This window comes from Netta rufina (assembly GCF_964035555.1).
Source record: "Netta rufina genome assembly, chromosome: 1".
Taxonomy (NCBI): Eukaryota; Metazoa; Chordata; class Aves; order Anseriformes; family Anatidae; genus Netta; species Netta rufina.
In genome coordinates, this window is record NC_140123.1 from 125,460,035 (window position 1) to 125,484,665 (window position 24,631).

The 24,631-nt window shown below is 43.8% G+C and overlaps 1 protein-coding gene across 1 annotated transcript in view; it reads right to left on the reverse strand.

Annotated features, from left to right (window-relative positions):
• LOC311216733 (antigen WC1.1-like) overlaps positions 1–22,253 on the reverse strand; it is a gene marked incomplete at both ends in the record, with an annotated part of 28,032 nt that extends 5,779 nt beyond the window's left edge. Inside the window, 12 exons of the mRNA XM_084298270.1 lie at positions 1,742–1,879; positions 2,186–2,218; positions 2,394–2,708; positions 2,791–2,850; positions 3,767–4,081; positions 11,910–12,224; positions 13,161–13,478; positions 13,915–14,226; positions 14,989–15,303; positions 16,411–16,719; positions 19,150–19,464; positions 22,184–22,253. Of these exons, the coding sequence (XP_084154396.1) occupies positions 1,742–1,879; positions 2,186–2,218; positions 2,394–2,708; positions 2,791–2,850; positions 3,767–4,081; positions 11,910–12,224; positions 13,161–13,478; positions 13,915–14,226; positions 14,989–15,303; positions 16,411–16,719; positions 19,150–19,464; positions 22,184–22,253 (2,815 nt within the window). The remainder of the gene's footprint in view (positions 1–1,741; positions 1,880–2,185; positions 2,219–2,393; positions 2,709–2,790; positions 2,851–3,766; positions 4,082–11,909; positions 12,225–13,160; positions 13,479–13,914; positions 14,227–14,988; positions 15,304–16,410; positions 16,720–19,149; positions 19,465–22,183) is intronic.
• Between the last annotated feature and the right edge of the window lie 2,378 nt (positions 22,254–24,631).

Consider the following 24,631-nt stretch of genomic DNA (forward strand, 5'->3'; position numbering starts at 1 on the left):
TAATTGGTTAAGCATGATTTCCCCTTTGTGAACCTATGCGGACTACTCCTGATCACCTTCTTTTTCTCCGTGTGCTTGGAGATGAGAGATTCCATCACTTTTCCAGGAACAGGTGAGGCTGACTGGTCTGTAGTTGCCTGAGTCCTCCTTCTTGCCCTTTTTGAAGTCTGGGGTGACATGGGCGTTCTTCCAGTCCTCAGGTACCACTCCTTTTCTCCATGACCTTTCAAAGATGATGGAGAGTGGCCTAGAAAACTGGTCTCTGGGAGAAAAAGGGAGTTTAGGTCCAGTGGAAGAAGGAACAGGCAACTTGGGGAGAGTACAGGGAAGTTGCTAGCATATGCAGGGAAAAAATCATAAAGGCTAAAGCCCAACATGAGCTCAACCTGGCCACTGTGGTAAAAGATACAAAAAATGTTTTTAGAAATGTATAAATGGTAAGACCAAGGAGAATCGCCATCCTTTACTGGACACAGTGGGAAACATGACTACTGAGGATAAAGAAAAGGTTGAGATTCTCAATGCCTTCTTTACATCTGTCTTTAATAGTCAGAGCAGTTATCCTTGGGGTACTCAGACTTCTGACCTGGAAGTCAGATGGGGAGCAGAATAACCCCCCCCAAGATTCATGTGGAAACAGTTAGAGACCTGTTACCCTACCTGGACTGTCCCAAGTCCATGGGACCAGATGGGATCCACCTGAGGGTGCTGAGGGAGCTGGAAGATGTGATTGTCGAGCCATTTTGCATCATCTATCAGTGGTCATGGTCAACTGGAAAAGTCCCAGATGACTGGAAACTTGCTAATATGATGCCCATCTATAAGAAGGGTCGTAAGGAAGACCCAGGGAACTACAGACCTGTCAGTCTGATCTTGGTATCAGGGAAGGTTGTGGAACAGATAATCTTGAGTGCAATCACACAACATGTACAAGACAAGTAGAGGGCCAGGCCCAGTGAACATGGGTTCATGAAAGGCAAGTCCTACCTGACCAACCTCATCTCCTCCTATGACCAGGTAACCCACCTGGAGGATGAGGGAAAGGCTGTTGACGTAGCCTTTCAGCAAGGCCTTTGATATGGTCTCCCATAGTATTCTTCTGGAGAACCTGGCAGCACATGCTTTGGACAGATATACCCTTTGCTGGGTTAAAAACCAGCTGGATGGCCAGGCCCAGAGAGTGGTGGTGAATGGAATGAAATCCAGCTGGTGACCAGTAACAACTGGTGTTCCCTAGGGGTCGATGTTGTGGCCCATGCTCTTTAATATCTTCGTTGATGATTTGGATGAGGAAATTTAGTGGTAGGGGGATGCTTGGACCAGATGATCTTGGAGGTCTTTTCCAACCTTAACGATTCTATGATTCTATGATTCTATGATGCTATGGTTCTATGGTTCTATGATTCTATTTGTCTGAGATCTAATGTGTTGGCTGTAAATTTTCCAGTTGCTGCAGTCATCAAAATCTCCTGTCCTCTTGTCTCTATTTCTCTCTGCACAAACAGGTCACTGCAAGACCTGTACAGAACAAGACAGGGTCCAAGTGTCTTAGTGGCTGTCCTGGCTGCTGCCAGTTCCCAGTTGCACTGGTGGACTATTTCACTGCCAGAGGGTAAGTGAAAATTTCAGTGTGGCAGCAGGGATCAGTCACCTCAGCCACCCATCCTCCCAGCTGCCCCAGCCAATTAGCACTTGCCAGCTTCTTCAAGGAGGCATTTCATAACAGTACTGAGGGACACACCTCTCTTCTGTGCCCTGGCACTTCGGATCTGTCCAGCGAGAATGGCAAGGACCAGGCAGAGAAGAGCCCCCAGAATAACACAAACGATGACAGGCGCTGAAATTCTCACATTTTGTGTCTCTGGTTGGCGGGGAAGATCTGAATGGAAACAGAGAAGCAACAGGTGGAGAATCAGCTGATCCAGAAGCTGCTCCTCTGGAGCCTCCTGCTGTGCCCATGATAGCAGGGTGAAGCAGGTCACCTGCTGCCTAGTTGTGGGTCCTGCTCAAGCAAAGAGCATTCAGCAGCTGGGGATGGTGCCATTCAACCATCCTTTACAAAAGACTAAGTGAGATGCTTTCTCATGAGCTGGAATATATTGCGGTTTTACCCACTATGCAGTATCAAGCACATTAAATTCTCATTTGTTGGGAGAAAGAAAGGGGGGAAGAGGAAATATTTTACCTGCTCTAGTGGATGATGTTGTTCCTGTCACACCTATGAAAGGAATACAAGTCTAGGTTAAGGAATAGGTAAGTGTGAAAAATAGGAAGAACATCTTCACATCATTTGTGAGGTTCCTGCAGTCAGAAGTATGAAGGGGCTAGTAACTTGGATGTACATCTACCTCCTCTCCTAGTCTGTGTAATGAACCAAAGGACCATTTACTAACCTGAGCAATCCACAGCAGCGTCCTCCTTATGATCACAGTTTTTGCCAAACAAGGGCTTGGAAGGACAGTCCCAGAGAGACAGTTCTGTTCCTTTACAGTGGATCTTCTCCAACCAGATGGGACCAGTCCCTTCTCCAAAGGCAGCTTCACTCAGAGCGGACACAGCAGACCCACAACCCAGCTGCCTGCATACCACATTAGCATCTGCTATATCCCAGGAATCATCACAGATCGTTCCCCAAGAACCCTGGTTCCAAATCTCTACTCTTCCTGAGCACACATCCTCTCCTCCTACAACACGTAACTTCTCCCTGTCTGCAAAACAAACATACTTATGTGTTGCTTGAACAGCAGGAAGGTCCACAGGGACCAATAAGGAAAAACAAAGTAGAGGTACCTGAGCAACTTGTAGAATTTGGACACTCAGCAGTAGCTGGAGTTGCTGTCCCTTTTCTTCCTGCAGAAATTAAATATTGTAAATAAATCATTAGATTATTCTGAAAAAGTGAAGTTACATAAAATGCCTGATCATTAACTCACCACTGTAAGGCTGGTGAGGCACTGGAGCAGGCTGCCCAGTGAATCTGTGGATGACCCATCCCTGAAGGTGTTCAAGGCCAGGTTGGATGGGACCTTGGCCAACCTGGTGTAATGGGTATCATCCCTGCCTAAGGCAGGGGGCGTTGGAACTAGATGGTCTTTAAGGTCAAACCGTTCTATGTTTCTATGATTAATCATCAAGTTCATTTTTTCCTGTAATGTATGCATGGAGTATTTAATACTTGCTGGGTCACTGTTTGGCTATTGCTTTAAATAAAAAAATGTTCCTGAAACTCTCTGAGGACTTTGCTTTCTTTCCTCTTGAAGTGCCTTTCAAGAGATCTGAATGTTATCTAAAATACGTTTATATTTCAGTGGGAACCCACAGATATGAAATACTATCATAAGAGTATACACCAGAAATGGACCTTTAGAATTGAACTAAAGTACACTTGTACATGTTTCTGTGCATTCACATGTCTACATGCTCTGTTATGCATCCATACATGTATGCATACATGCCTCTAGACTTCTTGAGAAATCTGATCTTATCTCAGACCTCACAGACTAACTGCATATCACAGACTTTTAATTTACAGGTATGCAATGGCACCATGCTATCAGGGTCTTCCCTTGGATTTCAATACTCATATCATTTTAATTAACTAATTTACAACAGGAATTAGACAAAAATGTTTGTGCCATTTTCATGAAACTAAAAATTATATAAACTGGAAAACAATTGAACATGTTTTAAGTACTACAGTGTCCACATATGCATGCACAGGTTTCTGTATGTTTGGGAGGTCCTGTACAGATACATTTGTAGTTACCAGTACAAGAAATATGGGTCTCTTCTGCTCGGTTATCACATGACTGAGGATCCCAGGGGTCTGACTGACAATGCCAGAGAGAGCTGTGTTGCTTATTGCAGTCAATGTGGTCCAACCACGTGGGCCCAGAACCTCTGCCGTATTTGAAATCTTTATCAATTTCCCCGCCATCTCCACAGTTCAGGTGTTTGCATGCAGTTATTGCAGTCAGTTGAGACATATGATTGGAACAAATGCTCCCCCATGTTCCATTGTAGAAAACTTCTAGCCGTCCAGCACAGTCATTGCCATTCACCAACCTCAGATCCAAGAACTCTAAAAATAAAGACATAAAATTTGAATTAGAGGGACATGATTCAGCACACATTTCATTGTTCTGTTTCCAAAGACCAAACAGTAAGTAAACCCTGCTCTTCAAACAATAAGGGCCACTTCCCTAGGGATTTTGACTGTTGTAGGCTTCGCAATCCAAGAATCCCCAGGGCTGGCTGGTACTTCATCATCCAACCGAGCTCAGCATATATGTTTTTCTTCAGTGCTCCTATGAGATAGTCCTGGTTATAAATAAGCTGGTCACACATTTTTCTGGAGGTGAGGAAGGTGAGGATGCCATAAATCCCAACAGACCCTTTTTCTGGTGTTTTTAGGACAGTTTTAAGGAAAAAGTTGAGGCAGCTAGTCAGCTTAGTTACTGTGTTCATCTTAAGTTGCCTTTGAATTTGGGATATGTATATTATTAGCCTGACATTAGGTCTTTCTTAAGTCTTTCTGCTCAAGCATCTGTTGTACTGCTTTCCATACTTCTGCTTGAAATATTTTTCCTAACTGCTCCCAATTACCACAATTTCACTTTTTAAGCCATTTCCATACAACATTACTCACCGTCCAGGATTCTGTATTTACATATACTCTAGCCCATTGATGCTTCTGAGTATATTCTAAGGCTATTTTTAAGGCCTTTCAAAGTTCTTCAAGCCTCCTCCCAGATGGCAGCTTCTCCTGTAGAAGTGTTCCAAGTATTTCCGTCTCCTGTTTCCTGCTATGCTGTTACAGAATCCATCAGTAAACAAACTTTGTTCTTTATTTTCAGTACTTATTTCATCATACACTAGAGTTTCAACAGCCAAAGGTGTTTGGCCTTCCTCACATTATTGATTTGATGGCCATTGACTTAATAAATTCAGCTAACCCTGATCTGGAGCTTGAAACAATATGTAAAGATTGGCTAAGGGCTAGGACACATTTTTGCCGTGTTACGGTGGTTGTTCTTCCCTCAGTTGTTTTGAATCCTTGAACATAAAATTCAGGATAGCTTATGGAGGGCATAATGATAGTGGCTGCTCTGCACTCCAACACTTCTGTGATGCTCACACACCCTCTACATATGCAGCTAGGAACTCTTGTTCCACTAGAGAGAATTTATTTTCTGCTCTTTTGTGGTTCAGATTCCAGGGTTCCAAGTGTCTCTCTCATCTCTTCAGAGGCTGGTTGCCACAAACTCTGTATGATATGCCTCTTTCCTGCAATTGTATTTAATTTTTCTATTTTTACATTACTACCTATGAAAATTAGTCCTAATTTGATGGCATGGGCTATCTCCTGTTGATTAGCTCCAAAGCTCACTGGTGTTCTTCTTCTTACTTTTAATATTTATTTATTTATTTTTTTTTTTTCAGATCACTTAATATGCATGTTTGGTCAATTGGCAGTAATTGGCAGCAACAACAGATGTGCATATTCCAACAGAGTAATGCCCAAGAAGGCTTGTGTTTCTTGTTTATTGTATCTGTGGTGCTTATCCAAGCAATTTGGTCAGCTGGCATGTATCTTTATTCATAGTGTATGTCTAAAACCTGCATTTTTTGAAAGTCCCTTTTTGCTTTGGAGACCCTAATGGTAAATCTAGCACCAAGAAAAGTAATGATTACCTATTGCCCTTTACTTAGTACTTCTAAAGTAGTTTATCCCATTGTCAGCAGAGAAAAAGTTCTTTGGAGATCTCTTGCTTTAAAGTCTGATGGATGATGCCATGGCATATAGTAAGGAATATTTAGACCCTTCAGACAGGTGGTTCCAGCTGTACTGCACACCATTCCAGGTGAAGGCAAACTAAGGTCTTCTTTCTTTGATGACTGGGATTTTTTTTTATTATTTTTTTAAAGCATTTGCAATACCAGTTATAGCATATCAGGTATATTTTAGGGTTTCTAGGTCATACAAGAGCTGCAATATGTCTGGAACTGTAACAGTCAATGATGGTGTGATCTCTTTCAAAGCTCTAAAGTCTACTGTAAACCAACATTTTCTAACAGGCCTCCATACAGGTCAAGCAGGACTGTTGTAATTTTACTGTTGTTTAAGACCATCACTTTTTTTTTTTTTTTTTCCCAGGGAAATAATTAATTTTGGGATTTCATCAGTGGTTCCTTGGTCAGTTTGATGATCCTTTCAGCAAATTACTTGGGTTGCCAAGACACTGACACCTGAGTCTACCTACACAAATTCAGCAATACTGGGGTGAATAGAGAGTCCTGGGGAGTTTGGTAGCTAGTTCTTCCCTCTGCAAGCTACACTGCCTATTTCAAAATACCCTAGGCCTTCCTGCCCCATCCATCTAACTACAGTGGTCAAGAAAGACAATGCCAAATATGGCAGAGGCAGTAGGACCAGCTACTACAAGTAAGGTGTGCCAAATCCATTTATTCAAACTTAAGACTTCCTTCCTCTGGATATGGCCATGTCTCTCCTCCAGTCCCCTCCATGAATGACTGCTTGTTTAGCACCGCTACATCTTGACTCCAGAATGGTGTATATCACAGAATCACAGAATTGTCTAGGTTGGAAGAGACCTCAAGATCATCGAGTCCAACCTCTGACCTAACACTAACAAGTCCTCCACTAAACCATATTGCTAAGTTCAACATCTAAACATCTTTTAAAGACCTCCAGGGATGGTGACTCCACCACTATCCTGGGCAGCCCATTCCAATGCCTCACAACCCTCTCAGTAAAGAAGTCCTTCCTAATATCCAACCTAAACCTCCCGTGGCGCAACTTTAGCCCATTTCCCCTCATCCTATCACTGGGCACATGGAAGAAAAGACCAACCCCCACCTTGCTACAGCCTCATTTAATGTACTTATAAAAAGCAATAAGGTCGCCCCTGAGTCTCCTTTTCTCCAGGCTGAACAAACCAGGCTCCCTCAGCTGCTCCTCGTAGAACTTGTTCTCCAGACCCCTAACCAGCTTCATTGCCCTTCTCTGGACTCTTTTGAGCACCTCGATGTCCTTCTTGTAGCGAGGGGCCCAAAACTGAACACAGTACTCGAGGTGTGGCCTCACCAGAGCTGAGTACAGGGGGACAATCGCTTCCCTAGACCTGCTGGCCACACTGCTTCTTATACAAGCCAGGATGCTGTTGGCCTTCTTGGCCACCTGAGCACACTGCTGGCTCATATTCAGCCAACTATCAATCAATACTCCCAGGTCCTTCTCCGCCTGGCAGCTCTCCAACCATTCCTCTCCCAGCCTGTAGCTCTGCTTGGGGTTATTGTGCCCCAGGTGCAGGACCCGGCACTTGGCCTTGTTGAACTTCATACAGTTGCCCTCAGCCCATCGGTTCAGCCTATCCAGATTCTCCTGCAGAGCCTTCCTACCTCAAGCAGATCAACACATGCACCTAACTTGGTATCATCTGCGAATTTACTGAGGGTACACTTGATCCTCTCATCCAGATCACTGATAAAGATATTAAAGAGGACTGGCCCCAGTACTGAGCCCTGGGGAACACCACTAGTGACTGGCCTCCAACTGGATTTGACTCCATTCACCACAACTCTTTGGGCCCAGCTATCCAGCCAGTTTATAACCCAATGAAGCGTACGCCAGTCCAAGCCACGAGCAGACAGTTTCTTGAGGAGAATTCTGTGGGAAACAGTGTCAGAAGTCTTACTGAAGTCAAGGTAGACCACATCCACAGCCTTTTCCTCATCCACCAAGTGCGTCACTTTGCCATAGAAGGAGATCAGGTTCGTCAAGCAGGACCTGCCTTTCATAAACCCATGCTGGCTGGGCCTGATCGCCTGCTTGCCCTGCAACTGCCACATGATGACTCTCAAGAGGATCTGCTCCATGAGCTTCCCTGGTACTGAGGTCAAACTAACAGGCCTATAGTTTTCCGGGTCTGCCCTCCGGCCCTTCTTGTAGACAGGCGTCACGTTTGCTAGCCACCAGTTGACTGGGACCTCCCCCGATAGCCAGGACTGTTGATAAATGATGGTAAGTGGCTTGGCCAGCTCCTCCGCCAGTTCTCTCAGTATCCTCGGGTGGATCCCATCTGGCCCCATTGACTTGCGTACATCCAAGTGCCGTAGCAGGTCGCCAACCATTTCCTCATGGATAGTGAGGGCCACATTCTACTCCCCGTCCCCTTCCACCAGTTCAGGGTGCTGGGTATCCAGAGAGCAACCAACTGGTTTTGCCGAAAAAGACTGAGGCAAAGAAGGCATTAAGCACCTCCGCCTTTTCCTCATCTTTTGTAACTAAGTTCCCCCCCACATCCAGTAAAGGCTGGAGATTCTACTTAGTCCTCCATTTTGCACTGATGTATTTGTAAAAAAATTTTTGTTGTCTTTGACGGCAGTAGCCAGATTGAGCTCTAGATGAGCTTTGGCCTTTCTAATTTTTTCCCTGCACTGCCTCGCAACATCCTTATAGTCCTCCTCAGTGGCCCACCCTCTTTTCCAAAGATTGTAAACCCTCTCTTTCCTCCTAAGCTCAAGCCACAATTCTCTGTTCAGCCAGGCTGGTCTTCTTCCCCACCAGCTCGTCTTTGGGCACGTGGGGACAGACTGCTCCTGCGCCATTAAGATTTCCTTCTTGAAGAGCACCCAGCCTTCCTGGACTCCTCTGCCCTTCAGAACTGCCTCCCAAGGGACTCTACCAACCAGTGTCCTGAACAGTTCAAAGTCAGCCCTCCAGAAGTCCAATACTGGTCCCCTTCCTGGCTTCTCCAAAAATGGAGAACTCTACCATTTCATGGTCACTCTGCCCAGGACAGTTTCCAAACACTACATCTCCCACCAGTGCTTCTCTGTTTGTGAACAGAAGGTCTAGCGGGGCATCTCCCTGGGTAGGCTCACTAACCGTCTGTGTCAGGAAGCTATCTTCCATGCTCTCCAGAAACCTCCTAGTCTGCTTTCTCTGGGCTGTGTTATGCTTCCAGGATATATCTGGGAAGTTGAAGTCCCCCACGAGAACAAGCGCTGACGATTTCGCAACTTTTGTCAGCTGCCTGTAGAATTCCTCATCTGTCTCCTCTTCCTGGTTTGGCGGTCTATAACAGGCCCCTGCCAGGATGCTTGCCTTGTTGGCCTTCCCGCTGATCCTAACCCATAGGGACTCAACCTTATCATTCCCATCCTCAAGTTCCACGACATCAAAACTCTCTCTGATATAGAGAGCCACACCACCACCCCTTCTGTGCTTCCTGTCCCTTCTGAAGAGCCTATAGCCAGACTTTGCAGCACTCCAGTCATGAGAGTAGTCCCACCACGTTTCCGTGATGGCAACCAAGTTGTAGCCTGCCTGCTGCATGATGGCTTCCAGCTCCTCCTGTTTGTTACCCATGCTGCGTGCATTAGTGTAGATGCACTTCAGTTGGGCCATTGCCTTCTCTCTCAGCCTTGCCATTGTTCCCCCCTGGCACAGCTCTAACAAGCCTTGTTTCATCCCCGTCCCCCTTCTTACCTAGTTTAAAGCCCTCTCAATGAGCCCTTCCAGCTCCTGGCCTAGGATCCGTTTTCCCCTTAGAGATAGGGACCCGTCTACTGCCATCAGGCTGCGTGCTGAGTAAAGCGCCCCATGGTCAAAAAAAAAACAACAAAATTTCTGTGTTGGCACCAGCCTCTGAGCCATGTGTTTATCAGGTGGGCTTTCCATGTCCTCTCTGTACCCCTCCCTGCCACCGCAGGGATGGATGAAAACACCACCTGTACTCCTGCTCCATCCACTAACTGTCCCAGTCCCCTAAAGTCCTGTTTCATGGTCTTCAGGTTTCTCTCTTCAATGTCATCACTGCCAGCCTGGACTATTGAAAGAGGATAATAGTCAGAGGGGCAAACCAGGTTGGGAAAATTTCTGGCAATATCCCTTACCCTGGCCCCAGGGAGGCAGCAGACTTCCCTATGGGTAGGGTCAGGCAGACAAATAGGGCCCTCTGTTCCCCTGAGAAGGGAGTCACCCACAACAATCACCCTTCTTTCTGTCCTGGTGGAGGCAGTCCTGACGCGTGAAGTCGACTTCCTCACCCTAGGCATCCTCCTGGGTAGACTTTCTACCTTTTTCTCAGCTACTGGTCTCTCAAGCTCCAAGGCCTCAAACCTGTTGCGTAAGGGCACCTGGGAAGGTGGGGCTGGTAGGGGGGGGCATCACCTGCGATGTTGAGCAGAGACCTGTCTCCATTCCTCCTCAACTCCTAGGTCCCTTGCCTCTGCCCAACAGCAATGGGGCAGGGGGTCCACCCCCATCTGGGGTGTCTTACCCTGGTACCTGTCCTTCAGGCTGCGCAGGGAGTTACTCCATAAGTCTATCTCCCACTCACACTCCCTGGTATCCCTCAACCTCTTGACCTCCTCGAGTTCTGCCATGAGGCGAACCAGGTCGTCCACCTGCTCGCACCTCATGCACACAGTCTCTCTGCCCCCTGCAGGTGGTAGCAACAGGCTCAGGCACTCCCTGTACCCCGAGACCTGAACTGCCACAGTTTTGAGCTGGCAGTCAGTCTGGGTAGACTTCCTAGAGAGCGCACTGTGCCTGGTGTACACCGTTGCAGCTGAGCTACCGGTAGATCGCTGTTAGAAGAGGTGTTCGTATGGGTCCTGGCGGCTTCCTCGAGTGGGCTCGATGCCGGAAAAATTAGCCCTGCCTGTCCGATCCCCCACTCCCCCGGAGCCAATCGCCTCAGCAAATGGCTGAGGGGGTCACTTTTTGAACAACAGGGCATCCCAGCAGATAATATCAGCAGGGCATTACTGTGCCTTGCCTTTGGACTCTTCAAGCCATAACATCAGTGATCACAATCCTTTCAGTGTCCCTTTCCTCTTCCCTGTAAGCACATTCAAACAGCCCAAGAAACTGCAGTTGATTATCCCCTTCTTCACAGTCCCTTCTACATAATAAACAAAAGCGTGTTGTTTGTAGGACCATCAGAATTAGGCACTGCTCAACATAACTCTCCATAAACTGAGCCTAAAGTCATACTCCACTGTACAGGACAGTGTTGACAAATAGCTTAGGCCCTGAACACCCCAAATCCCTGCTCTCTTAAGCTTTCAGCTGTATCACATCAGATCTGGTTTTCCAGCAATGCTATATCCACTGCAGAGGCCTCTCCCTGGAGCAGTGTCAGTAAGTTTCCTCACATTTCTTTAATTTCACTCAAGAGTAAAGACCCACTGAATGGTCACACTCTGGGGAGCAGCACTCCCTTTTCTGTAGATTTCCTTAGTTACTCTAACAAGAGCTACCTGAAAGGACAACTTGAGTTACTACAAGTTAGTCCAGTCCCAGGGCATGCCATTTTGTTGCTGGAGTGTCTCCTGCACTTACCATCTGCTATCACAGGCAAAACAGTTCCTACTTGGGAAATCTTACTTAATAGTATTTGTTGCCACTTACCACAATCTTAATGATTGTTTTGGGTTTTGAGGGGAAAAAAAAAAAATCAATTAAACAGATACTTGGGCAGAGGCACCATGTACTCCTCTGACTGGTTGATGTTTTGGTGCACAGTGGGTTGTTTCTATCAGTTTCAGATCCAACTGTAACTGACTGTAAATGGCACATGACGTTTGATGACCTCCTTCCAAGAAGGCAGACACACATCCTATTGCTTGGGAACCCTCTCAAATTATCACAATACCCCACCATACACTTTGGTGTGTGTGTCTGTTAATGAAAAATAAGGACTTCAGTACACCCTTTGTATTTTGATGGGATACAAGATGTGCTGTCCAGCCATGCTTGCAGTCAAGACAGAATAATAGGCTGTCCAAGAAAGACTACCAAGTCTCGGCTTCCCTCTTCATATCCCTTCTCTTCCAACCCACATTTAAAAAAAAAAAAAAAGAGTCTCTGAACACACCTGAGCACAGGACTCCAGCATCCTCCTTGTGTTGGCAGTTGTGCTGACCCCATGCCCTGGAGGGACATGCCCAGAGACCAGATTCAGCCCCAGTGCAGTTCACATCATCCAGCCAGATCTGTCCTGAGCCTTCACCATAATGAGCAGAGACAAATGCCTTGATGGCATATCCACATCCCAGCTGTTTGCAAACAACATTTGCATCTGATAGATCCCAGTTATCATCACAGATTGTGCCCCATATGCCATCATGATAGAGCTCCACTCTCCCAGCACAGCGTTGTGTCCCATTCACCAGCCTGATCTTCTTGCTCTCTGCAGGAAGAAAAACCTGATATAAACATGCAGTATAATAATAATGCACAAGTCAGTGTAATGGCGGTATATTTAAAGCACCTTTAAGGCATCATGTTCTTGTTACATTCCAGTACTTTTATTATGATTTCTTGGGCAGAACTCCTATGAAGCTAAAACCACGTGATAGAAAAGGACTAATCCTGCAAGAGGCAAATGTTTAAATAATTCCCATGGGATGCTGCAAAAGTGTAGGAGTATACCAAAGGGGTTGGAGTGTATCTCTCCAGATGTTTGTAGAGATCACCTTATCTTGTATGAGAAGCTGTTTTCTGCTTCTACACTCCTGAAGAAAGCTCATGGGCTGAGATAAGGACAGGGAGATCACTCACCAGTTACCATCATGGGCACAAGAGGTTTAACTTGGGGAAGATCAATTTAATTTATTGCCAACTAATAACAGATTAGAGCAGAGAGAAATAAAAGCAAACTAAAAATAAGAGAAACTGTTTTCTAACTAAACTCCTTTGTTTCAGGGATACTTTCTGCAACAGATAAGTTACTAAATAAGAAATGTACCAACAGTTCTATTTTAAATGCATGCTTAGAAAGGCTGCATGTGTCTATACATATAAAGAAAAGTCACAAAACCAAACTTATTTAATTCCTGAGTGTCAGTCAGAATGCATGGTAGCCATGGACAAATTAGTATTCTTATGACTTCTGTATTATATTATTTCCTTTCAATTCTGTGCTCTAAGTTACTTAAGAAATTTGGGTGAAGAAAGCATTAGGTAAATTACACTTGGTTCCTTGACCATGTTTTGTCCCTTAGAGTATACAGGCAGGTGGGTCACCAGATCCATGCCTGTTTAAGATCTGGTGAGACCACAGCAAAAGGCTGGTCAGAGGTAACCCTGGAAAGCATTCTGATTCTTTTGTATTGCAGTAACTCACCTGAACAAATCACGCCGACATCTTCAGCAACTCCTGTTGGCAGTGCCTGAGAATGGGAGGTCTTGCAGAGCACCAGTTGAGTCTCATTTCCATCACACTGGACACTTCTTAAGCCCACAAGACCGATGCCTCTCTCAGACCTTGGAAGGTAATAGGCTTTCTTGGCTATTCCACACTGGAGTTGTCTGCACACCACAGTAGCATCCTTAATGTTCCAGTCATCATCCAGGACTCTACCCCACATGCCATGGAGGGAGATCTCAACTCGCCCATCACAGCGGCTCTCACCATCTGAGAGTCTGAGTGAATCAGGAAGACCTGGGCTCAAGAGATTTGGAAAATGTATTGAATAATATATACTGCTCTTACCACAGTAGACATAACATGTGAGAGAGATGGAAGTCAATTTTCTATGTCAGTAAAAAGTATTTCTCACCACTGGTTAAGGATGAAGCCTGTGTTAAGGCTTTACTTGCCTCCATGCACACAAGATTTTGCTACTGCAAGACTTGCCCAGCTCAAAGGCTAGATCCTATGAGGAATCAGGAACATCTAAATAATGTGAATCCCTCCAGAACAGAATTCTACTAAATGAAGTTCTTATGCTGAAACTGTGGGTGAGAGGGTGGTGGTTTGGTGGTGAGGGAAGGGAAAGGACATTAAACATGGTCTGAGATACTTGACTTAGCAGAGTGAGATCAAGACTGCTTTGGTCCAAAGTTACAGAACCTGTAAAAAGCCATTCCTGACTTACCTGAGCAAACAACAGTGGCTGTTTCTCTGGCTGAACAGGTTGGATTGCCCAAAGCCACTCGAGCACAGTCCCACAGACAGGACTCTGACCCTTCACAGTGAAAAACATCTCTCCATACAAACCCATTCCCATCCACAAAAAGGTCTCCTGTCTCGATTGACTTTGCATAGCCACAGTTCAGCTGACGACAGAGAACGCTAGCATCTTGCAAATTCCATTGGGAGCGGCAGATTCTTCCCCATGTATCCCCATGACGGATCTCCACTCTGCCAGAACATGTGGTGCCATTCACTAATCTGCTCCTTGGACACCCTGAATACGAGAGAAAATCTGAATGTGACTGTGAATTGGGACTGAGTTTTTCTTAGCACTGAGGGGTAGCAAAAATATCTCCAATAGGCCACTAGAACTTTTGTACTTACAACTAGAATTCAGTCTCCCCTATGTTGCCAAGAAAAATGACTAGAAATCAGGATCTGGTCCCCTTTGCAATTTTTAGATTCGGGGCACTAGATTTCAAATCTCTAAGTGAACCTTGATTGCTCTGACCATCCTCATTTCTGTCCCCCAGCTATACATCCTCAGGCCATTGTTCCAAGGGCTCACTGAAGCCTGGGGCAGGCCTTCAGTGCTTGCTTTAACTATGTGACTGGTGTAACTGTCTCCAGCCCTGTCTCCTGCTGCTCCTGACTCTACTCTCCAGTTAGACCTTAAAGCTGATTGATGACTTTGCCTTGTCTGGCACAGACCTTGTTTTCAGTACTTCTCTCTGTCCTCTATGTTCAGATGCTTTGGACTGTGCCCTGGTGGAATGTGCCTGTGCTATCCACACCCTCTGCACCCAGCTGAACCACTCCTGTGGAGCACCCCTTCTCTTGCTGTTGCCTGGCACTAGGAGCATTTCACAGAGACCAGGCTCATGGTGCAAGTGAAGTGCAGCCTCAGCTTCTGGAAATGCCTGTGGCAGCAGGCAAAAGATGGAACTTGGCTCTGCAGACTCTCTAGATTTTGGGTCCATATCTGTCTCAAAGAAGGAGTTTTTCATTTATCCTCTTAACCTTTACTAGTGCTCACCTGAACACACCACACGAGCCTCATTTCCAGCAGGGCATTCATTCTGACTTAGCACATTCACATGACATTCTCTCAAGTGTGAGCCTTCCTTATTGCAGCTGAATGTGCCATTCCAGACAGACCCATTTCCTTTTCCAAAGGACTGTCCAGCTGGTATTGATAGGGCAATTCCACAGTCCAGATGCTGGCAGAGGGCATTGGCAGCTGGTAAATTCCACAGGTAGTCACAGAATGTTCCCCACAAGCCTCCATGAAGAAGCTCTACTCTCCCTGAACATGTGGTACTGCCATTTGCCAGCCTGTATCCACCATAGCCTGCAGGAAGAATAAAGGACCTTAGCATTTACATTTTTCTTTTCATGCTATTGCACTGAAAATTGTGAGAGATATCTACCAGAATGGAACTAGTACTTTCTGTGTCCAAGGTGACTGGGGAGAATGTTAGACCAGGATTTGCATAAGCCAGCTCTGAAACAAGTCTTTATCGTCAATGTTATAGCCTGTACTACACGACTAAAAGACATGCAAATTCTTGTAGTTCAGTCTCTCTTCTTCTGATGTGTCCTCCCCCACAATGCTGCTGCTACTTTGTCAAATCTTTTCTTGCAGAGGGAGTCCCAGCATTATCTTGCTTTTGGCACATGTAAGAAACAGAGTACGAGCTACCAGTAGCACTTTCTTAGTAGGGGGTCCTCTCATGTTGCACAGTAAGCAGCAGCCGCTCTGTGAAATTCTCAGCTTTCACCTGTGCCACAGCATAAGCACAAGCAACAGGCCATGCCCATCAGCACATTCACAATAATTTAAGTGTGATATGGGTAGGACTGGGGTGTCCTACTGCCAGCCCTACATTGTACCTTTATCTTCTCACACTGTTATTACTTACTGTTGCCTCCCCCTTGCATCATACACCTTCTAATGAGAAATGGATTTCCTCTCAGAGCTATAAATCTTGTAGGACAGAGACAGGAGTCAAGGTATGGAGATGTTCCTCCTCCAATTTTATAATTAACTGAAGTGCCAGGGTTTAGCACACACATTGAACAGAAAATTATTTTTTCCATGTTCCCAGCTGTCTGCTCTGGCCACCTCTCCTTTTATGCATATAAGAAAGACAAAGAAGGAAATCTTATAGAATGCACAAGCCATTCAGAAAAAGGCCTCTAGTAGTATAAGAGAAATTATAGTTCTTTTGTGAGCCTCCATCCCTGGTGACAAAGTGAAATGGTTCGAAAAGGATATGTTAAAGGCAGACTCTTAGTAGGGTGAAAGAGAGACTGTGGGGATGCTCTCCTTTACTTCTGGGCCTTCCCTAAACAGCTCAGGCATGATAGAGAAGGAATCCTTAGATATGCAGAGACTCTAAAAGTGGGTTGACAAGAAGACATATAGGATACATGTAAACTGCGTACAAAGTCTCACCTGAACATAGAACATAGGCATCATGAGAGCATGTCTTGATACGGTCCGACATTCTGGGACAGTGTGCAAGGTGATTCTCATTCCCCACACAGTGGAACTCTTCTTGCCAGATCAACTCATGACTGTTTCCAAAGTGAAATCCTCTCATGATATCCACAGCGTGGCCACACTTTAGCTCATTACATATAACAGAGGCAGCACTGAAATCAATATGTGAATAACAGACTGTAGACCAGGTTTCTGCTTGCTTTACTTTCAGGTGTCCCGAGCAGGCAGTGTCCCCTCCATCCAGACGCAGCCTAGAGAAACCTGGGGGGGGAGGTGGTGGGGGAGAAACGGGAATAGGAAACAAACAAACAAAAACCCAAAGAAATACATCAGAGAAAACAAACAAACAAACAAACAAAGCAAAGAAATACATCCAGCATTAATTGTTCATTACACTGACCTACTTTAATCACTCTTATACATTCATAGGCAAGGCACATGGTATTCACATCTCAGAAGACCAGTGACACTTTTAAATAGCCATTGTGGCAATTCCTGTATGCTACTGACAAGAGAAAAAGTGTGTCTCAAGATCATCTTTTCCAACCTAGATGATTCTATAAATCTATACTTATGGGGATCTTTAGCCTCCATGGCACCTGACTGAAAGGCAACATGGTGGAATGGAAGCAGTCCAAGAGATTTCTGGAGGGTGTCAAGGGTGACTTCTTGATTAGGCACTGCATGGGCCAACAAAGAACCACATAGCTATTCAGTAACAGGGAAGAAATAATTGGGGTTATAGTGATCTTTGACAGCCTTGGCTATAGGTGAAACTGAAATGTGGATTTCCAGATCCTGAAGGCAGTGAGGAAGAAGAGAAGCACAGTGCAAACAGAGCATATTTCAGCCTATACAGGAAACTGGCTAGTGAAATCCCAAGATAAACAACTCAGAAGGGCAGAAGAGCTCATGAAATCTACAAAGTCTTTAAGGACATCATTTTCCAAGTGTGAGGACAGTCTACTATGGTATGAGGAAAAAAAGTAGATGGCCTAATAGACTGACTTGGCTAAGCTGGGAGCTTAAAACAACACTCAAATGAAAAAAAAAAAAAAAAAAAGAAGGAACCGTGTAAACTGTGTAGGAGGTAGAAGCAGGCAAGACACAAAGCATGAATTCAGAAACACTGACTGGTCATGTAGCTATGACATTCAGAGAGCCAAAGCTCAAACTGAGTTGATACCACAAGAGACATCAAGGAGAAAGAAAAGAGATTCTCTTTCTGCCTTTGTAATAAAAGGCTGAAAAAGGAAAATACAGGCCTGCTACTGGATGGGGTGAGTGATTTATTGATGGAGAACATAGAAAAAAAAAGAGGTACTCTGTGCTTTCACAAGCAAGATTTCTCAGTCTATTCTGGTTAGAGGCTCAGATCAATGAGGAGATGGACTACCATCAGATAACTTGAGATAATTTGACCTTCCAGATCTATGGGATGCAACGGGGTGCATTCAAGCTAGTCAGTGTTCTTGCAAGGATGCTCTCTAACATCTTGGAATGGTTGTGTGAATTATGTCTATAACAAGAGTAAAAAAGGTAAATGTTGCACTTATCTTCAGAAAGATTGAAAAGACAATCTGGAGAACTACAGTCAGTCTCAGTTTGGTACCTTAGAAAAACATGGAGAGAGCCATCCTGGAACATATATCTGGGCACAAGAAGATGAAGCTGAAAGAGGAGAACCAGGGGATTCACCAAGATAAACCATGGATAAAACATGCCTGTATAACCTGATTATTTTGTCTGATAAAAATGATTTTGGATGACAGTGAGAGCAGTGCATGATATTTACCTGAAAGTTAGAACAAGGCCTTTGACACTATCTTGAACAATATTCTTGTGTCCAAACTAGGATGTGACAGTCTTGATGGGTGGACAAATAGATTGGCAAAAAGCTGATTGGATGGTCAGGCTCAGACTGTGTGGGTTGCACTCTACCTGGAGGCTGGCAACAAGTGAAGTACAACAGAGGGTTTTTTGGGGACCTGTTCCATTCAGTATCTTTATCAACAACCTGGAGGTGAAGAAGTACACTATTACTAAGTTGAGATAACCCCAAGAGCAAAGCTGCCATTCAGAGGAACCTAGACAGATAGAGAAATGGGCTGACAAGAACCTTATAAAAATAAGAAAGGCCAAATGTGAAGTCCTGAAGTCAGTAAGGAAGAACCCTTTACAATGGTTCTTTATCCAAGGAGCAAAACCAAACATATCTTGCAGGGAAAGGCAGCCAGGAGACATTGAGTTTCTTTGCCATTGCAGAATTCCCTGACTTAGTTTACAGGAAGATCTGAAGGAGGAGAAGGAGGTTGGATGTATGGCATAACAGCATTTTATTGCTTCTCCATCTCCCTGTTTGTTAGCTTCCTTTTCCAGCCAAAGGCAAATCTAGTCCTGCTCTCAAATTGCCTGGAGGGGTGTTAAAAAGAAATAGTGTTTCTATTTCTATTCTATGTAATTTTCTGTCTATTTCTATTCTGTATCATTGTTGTGCCCAGGCAAAGCAGGCATACACTTGTGGTCAGCACAAGTCTTAATGATAGTGACTTGCTTGGGTTGAGAGACCATGGAGAAAATGTTACTTCTGTTCTGTTCACAATACTTGACTATTCAGCTAGGACTAAGGTTGACATCAGTTCCTTTGCCTCATGGAATTTTTCTGTTATAAAAGGTTGTATAACTTCTTACCTGAGCATATCACTCCAACATCAAAATAATGAGGGCAGGTAAAGGCATCCCATCCTGTATGTGGGCAGTCCCAGAGAGCAGATTCATCACCACGGCAGTCAACTCGATACAACCATGTTTTTCCAGATCCCTCTCCAAAAGGAGCTCGATTAAGGGCCTGAACAGCAGATCCACATCCTACTTGCTTACAAACAACCTCAGCATCTTTTATGTTCCAGTCACCATCACACACAGTTCCCCACTCCTCTTTATGTTTTATTTCCACTCTCCCAGAGCAGGGGCCAGTTCCATTTGTCAGCCTCAACTCATCATCCCCTTCATACACAGAGAAAGAACAAGGTTATAGAAAGGACAGAAACTTATCACTATTATCTCTTGCAGATGGTTAATGAGATTTTTATTACTTTTAAATTACACTTAAATCAGACTTATTAGGATCACATTTCTAAATAGTCCTATTTAATTTTGTTTGTTTGTTTGTTTTTAGTGAGTTTACAAGTCTGAGCCAGCCAAACTGCTAAAATTTAAGTTATTCCTCATGACAGGCAAGATTTCTCTCCTCCTGACCTGTCAGAAATGGGAAATGCTAAGCAATGCCCTGCTGTGTGACTCCCAAAGGCTTCAGTAGCAGCTTCTAATTTCTTTTTGTTGTTCTACCATGATGATATCCAATTGAAAATGCTCACTGGGCACTGTTTTCTTTATTCCCATGTTCAATATGTTGTGAAGAAGCAATTTCTATCATCCGTCTCAACTTCTTCCTCTCAGACAAACTATTATTTGCCAATAGGTTTCACAAAACTCTTTCGTCTTCCCCTCCTCCCCTGCCATAGCCATTGGGTCCCCTACTCAAGGGTATGTGACAAGAGAAGAAGATGTCTCATAATGTCCCATGAGTATATCATCAAGGGCTGATGATCTGTCTTAGGAGATGAAGCGGGATAAGCAGAGATGGATAGGTAGGTCTTCATCTTGTTCCTCATACCCCACCATCTCTTGGGGTGGGACTGATTGCCCCCCAGTCTTCTCTGTTCTGCTGTATTCCCACTGTCTGCTGCTCTATGGACCTCTGCTTCCAGGCCCATTTCTTTCCACTAATATGGTAATTCCACTAATATGCCACTGTCCTTTTAAAAGTGGAACCACAAAATAACACTACCTCTGTGATGATATTGCTGGATTCCCCCAGTTTTCTGCTTATCATTTAGATTCAGAAACACAAAAAGTTTAAGGGAGATTATTCAAGTGACTGACAAATAGTAACATCGAAGAACTATTTTTATGCTGTCATCTTTTCTCAGATTTCCTGAGTAAAATCTCTCAAATACATAACACAAGCACCTAAGAACTACAAAAAACCTTTGTACTTGTGACATATTGTCTCAGAGGTAGTATTTTTTTGTAGGTAAGCTTTAAAGAGCCTCATGAAATATGTTCTGGAGATCAACTTACAATTTATTTAAAGAGTATAGTCCCCCAGATGCTTTGTACACATTTTATAGAGAAGTCATTTCTAAGATAAGTTAAACTCGTAATATATTATTAAAGGAACCAGATAACCTATTTCCTTTAGCCACATATGGGACTAAAACAGACAGCTCCTCACTTGACTGATCTTCTCTTGAATTTTTAAATAATCCAACATTTTGTGTTTTCAACACATGACAGAATGCAAGGCTGTATGCAGAGGAAAAGCTAGGCATAAAGTAGCCAACAGATTTTATTCTTCCCTAATTAAAACTGCCATTTACTGTAATCAATCTCATGTGATTTTCTGATACCTACAGACATACTCTTTTGTGTTTCCTCACACTCCATAGCATATCCCACAAAGATCTTCATTAAATTCAGTGGTACTAGTCACAGGATGGGGTTCTGCTTGGAAAAGAAGGCATCACATTTGTGCTTGCTTCATCTGAATACCTGGGTACCTTCATCAGCCAGGGATGAGGAAGAGGCGTGTGCCCCTGTATTCAGACCCTATGTGGAGGTTGCCTTGATCTCAGGATGCCATCTCACTCCTTGATGTCTGTGCCTCTCGCTCTATATCCTTTCTGGGGACCAGCAGAGGGCTGTGATAGCACGGAGAGTGTAAGTACAGCCAGAGCCAGACCAAATCATGGATCGTAGATGTTGATGGTTATGTCAAGGTAAAGCTACTCTTGTCTGCATTGCTAGTGAGTCACTCTGCTACTGTTCCCTGTTACTAAAAAACAAACTGGCAGAAAACTCACTCTCCTTTGTACAGTACTGCTGAGTTCACACTCAAACACTGCTACAGAGATGACTAAATATGAATATTTAATATTTTTGTTTCTACTCCTTTACACAGAAAGTCTCATGCCTCTTCTTCCCATCCATTTGCATTCATACAACTGGAGGGAACCTAACAGACTAGGGGCCTGCAATGGTAAATGAAGTATCAACTATGAAGTCTTATTTTCATTATACAGGGATGCAACCCTCAATCACAATGCCATAATACCACTTCCATGTGTACAGAAACAAAAATGGGGACCCCAAAATCTGGTTCTCATTGTCAGTTTCAAACATCTGCACATAGCTCTACAACAGCAGAGAGACAAATAGTGGTAAACTTCAGATACACAGGAACAACTGAGAGGATAGTACCTCACCCAGTCAAGCTCTACAGGACCCACAGAGCACAGCAACATCATTTTAAATGGGATTGAATAAAGAATCAGAGTTATTCACTCCATCTACACAGAGCTCAGCAGGGAAGGCAGGACAGTAGTAAAAATACACATCTGGTTTCCATTACAGCTAGACTTTTCACTGAATATGGACTCAAAGTCTGGCGAGAATGTCTGGTCATCGATATCTCAGTAAAATACTGAGACCGGCTTATCCTTCTTTCTCCCAGGATCAGGAAAGAGATTGAATCAAAGAGAACTTCATTTAAACACCTTCTTGACACTTTAGCTTATAGGCAAATGGAGTAACAACCCACTTATACTGAATATACATCCTCTTCTTAGCTCAGTGACTAGTGAAAAATAAAGTACATACTTACCCAGGGAAACCTGAATGGAGAGGAGAAGGAGCCACAACACTGGAGTAGAAAGATGCCCCATTGTCGCCATCCTTATTGCAGCCAGATGAAGCTTCACTCTCTGTTAGGCACTGCAAAGACGAAACCCTCTTCATGGGTTTCTCTGCCTCACAAATGACTGCAAAGGAGGAAATATATAGATTCACATCCTAGCATGCGCTATAAGAAGGAACCAATAGAAATATTGTTCACCTTTTTAGACATTATCAACAGATTAATCTCAAATCTGAAAGAACCAAAACCTCCAATAAAATTTGAAAATTGTACCTGTGACCATATTTGAGGGATGTTTGCGCTTCTGATGTCATCATCGATGCCGTATTTTTTTAACTATGGGTTTGACATTCATGGTACAGGCAGAGCAATAAGTAAAACCGTTATTTCTCACCCAATAAAGCATTGTGAAAATGCAGAACATTGGTCACTTTGTGAATCATTTTGGAAGGTAAAAAGGGAAAGAAAATTCGTAAATTTGCAACTCATCAATCTCATTGGGAGCAATTATACTCTCATGATATAATCCCCAACTGGAGTTTATCACTGGCGGTAGTTTTGTAAGTAACAAATGACATCCACTCTGTCTTTGAGGCAAGGGCCCTTCAAGTGTTGAAAGAACATCTTCCTTAGTATTAAAATTGTAGGACTTCCTGTATTTTCTGCTGAGTTTCTTTTTGTTATGTACGACCATTTCTGGTAGTTCCGCCTACTCTCTCTTTCACTCTATTTATAACACATATATATATATGTATATAAGTAAAAATAAACAATGAATTTAGGGAATAAAAGCTGCTTCTAATTTTAACTCTGGCTACTTGGCATGTTCTTGGAAACTGGAACAAGTTGCAATGTTCTGTCTGTTTGCACCAATGTGAACACACAGTTTATGACACTGATATATCTGTGGTTGTTACCTGATGGAATCTATCTGATGTTCATCCCAAATCTCAGGTTTAGTGAGATTTAGTTTCATTGGCTGCTCTTAGAACTCTTTTCCTTACTGATTAGTGGCCATGAACAGAATTCTTATTAACATTTGAAACCCTCTAAGAGTGAGATCTGTTCTTCGTCATGCAGGTCCTTGATGACCAGAGTATGGCTCCTGGGCATTACAACCAATTAACTAGGTACATGGATGCTATCTACTGACACCAGGATGTTTTTATAGTTAAATGACCAAGAGAAGGCATTTATTTAAGGACAAGATCAATGGCAACATGACAGCATGTCTGCCATCCAGCCTTATGTACCTAGCAGCATTTATGAAGGACCTCAAGGGTATCTTCTCACTTGACCTGGACATGACATATTTCTTTATGGAGAAGTAATCCATAGGTTACCTTTGCACAACTCATCATTACTGTTGGTGTTCTCTGTCTGGATGGAGTGACATTCTGCAATAGCACTGATGGCAGTAGTTACAGGGCCAGCCTGAATATACTGAGAAAATACTGATATAAAATGGCTGCTAAACACTGACAGAAGAAAATAACTGCCAGTTTGGGAACTCAGCCTGGGAACTTGGCCTTTGACTTCAAAACTTGGCCTGGGAACCAGAGACATCTTTGTGGCACTTTAAGAACTGGAGACATTTTGAAGATACCATCGATAAAACAAGAAGTTGAGGAACAACTGAAAAAGTGGGTGGTTCAGAAAAACTTATCATCTGTTTTGTTGCGGATGGGCAGTGAGACAGAGGCTGTATGATGTTTAGGTAACCATTGCTGTTAAACCATCACACTGTCAAGTAGATGCTTCAATATATACTGATGCCCATGCAGCACTCTTGGCTGTGTCATAGTTTAATGACAAAAAGAGCTGCCAGTTCATCATGTATGTTTCCTACACCGGCACAGTATACTTGAAGCTAGGCCAGCTCCATAATTAAAGCCCTCTACTGTATCTCAGCTGTTAAGTTATGCACCAGGAATGCTTGTCATCTACATTCCTTATATCACAGCTTCTGTGGCCAGATGTGCACCTTCATGGTAAATACGGTAAAGTAGGCAAGGAAATAACCAGGAATGAAGTCTGCTTCACAGCATATGGAATTTTTGTTGTTTTCATAATGGCAAAATCAGGTGGCTTATCTCATGTCGAGGAAAGCAACTTCTGGAGGACCTTAAGCCAGGTGAGAGAGATCAGCTCTGCTATTATCCTATTCATGAGACATGTAAAAATAGTAGCACGAATGAGTGTTCTTTCTAAGAGCACAGCACTTACAACACAAACTTCACTACATGGCATCATGGTGCAAGCAGAAGGAAAGAGTGGAATTAGCAATATTGTTGCTAAAGTGCAGTTGGAAAATATCTCCAGGCACAGCAGAAAATCCTTCACTTTAAAGGAAAATCTAGAACTTTGTTAGAAGAAAGACTTTTTGTCTATTCTCTTAAAGAGTACAAACAAACA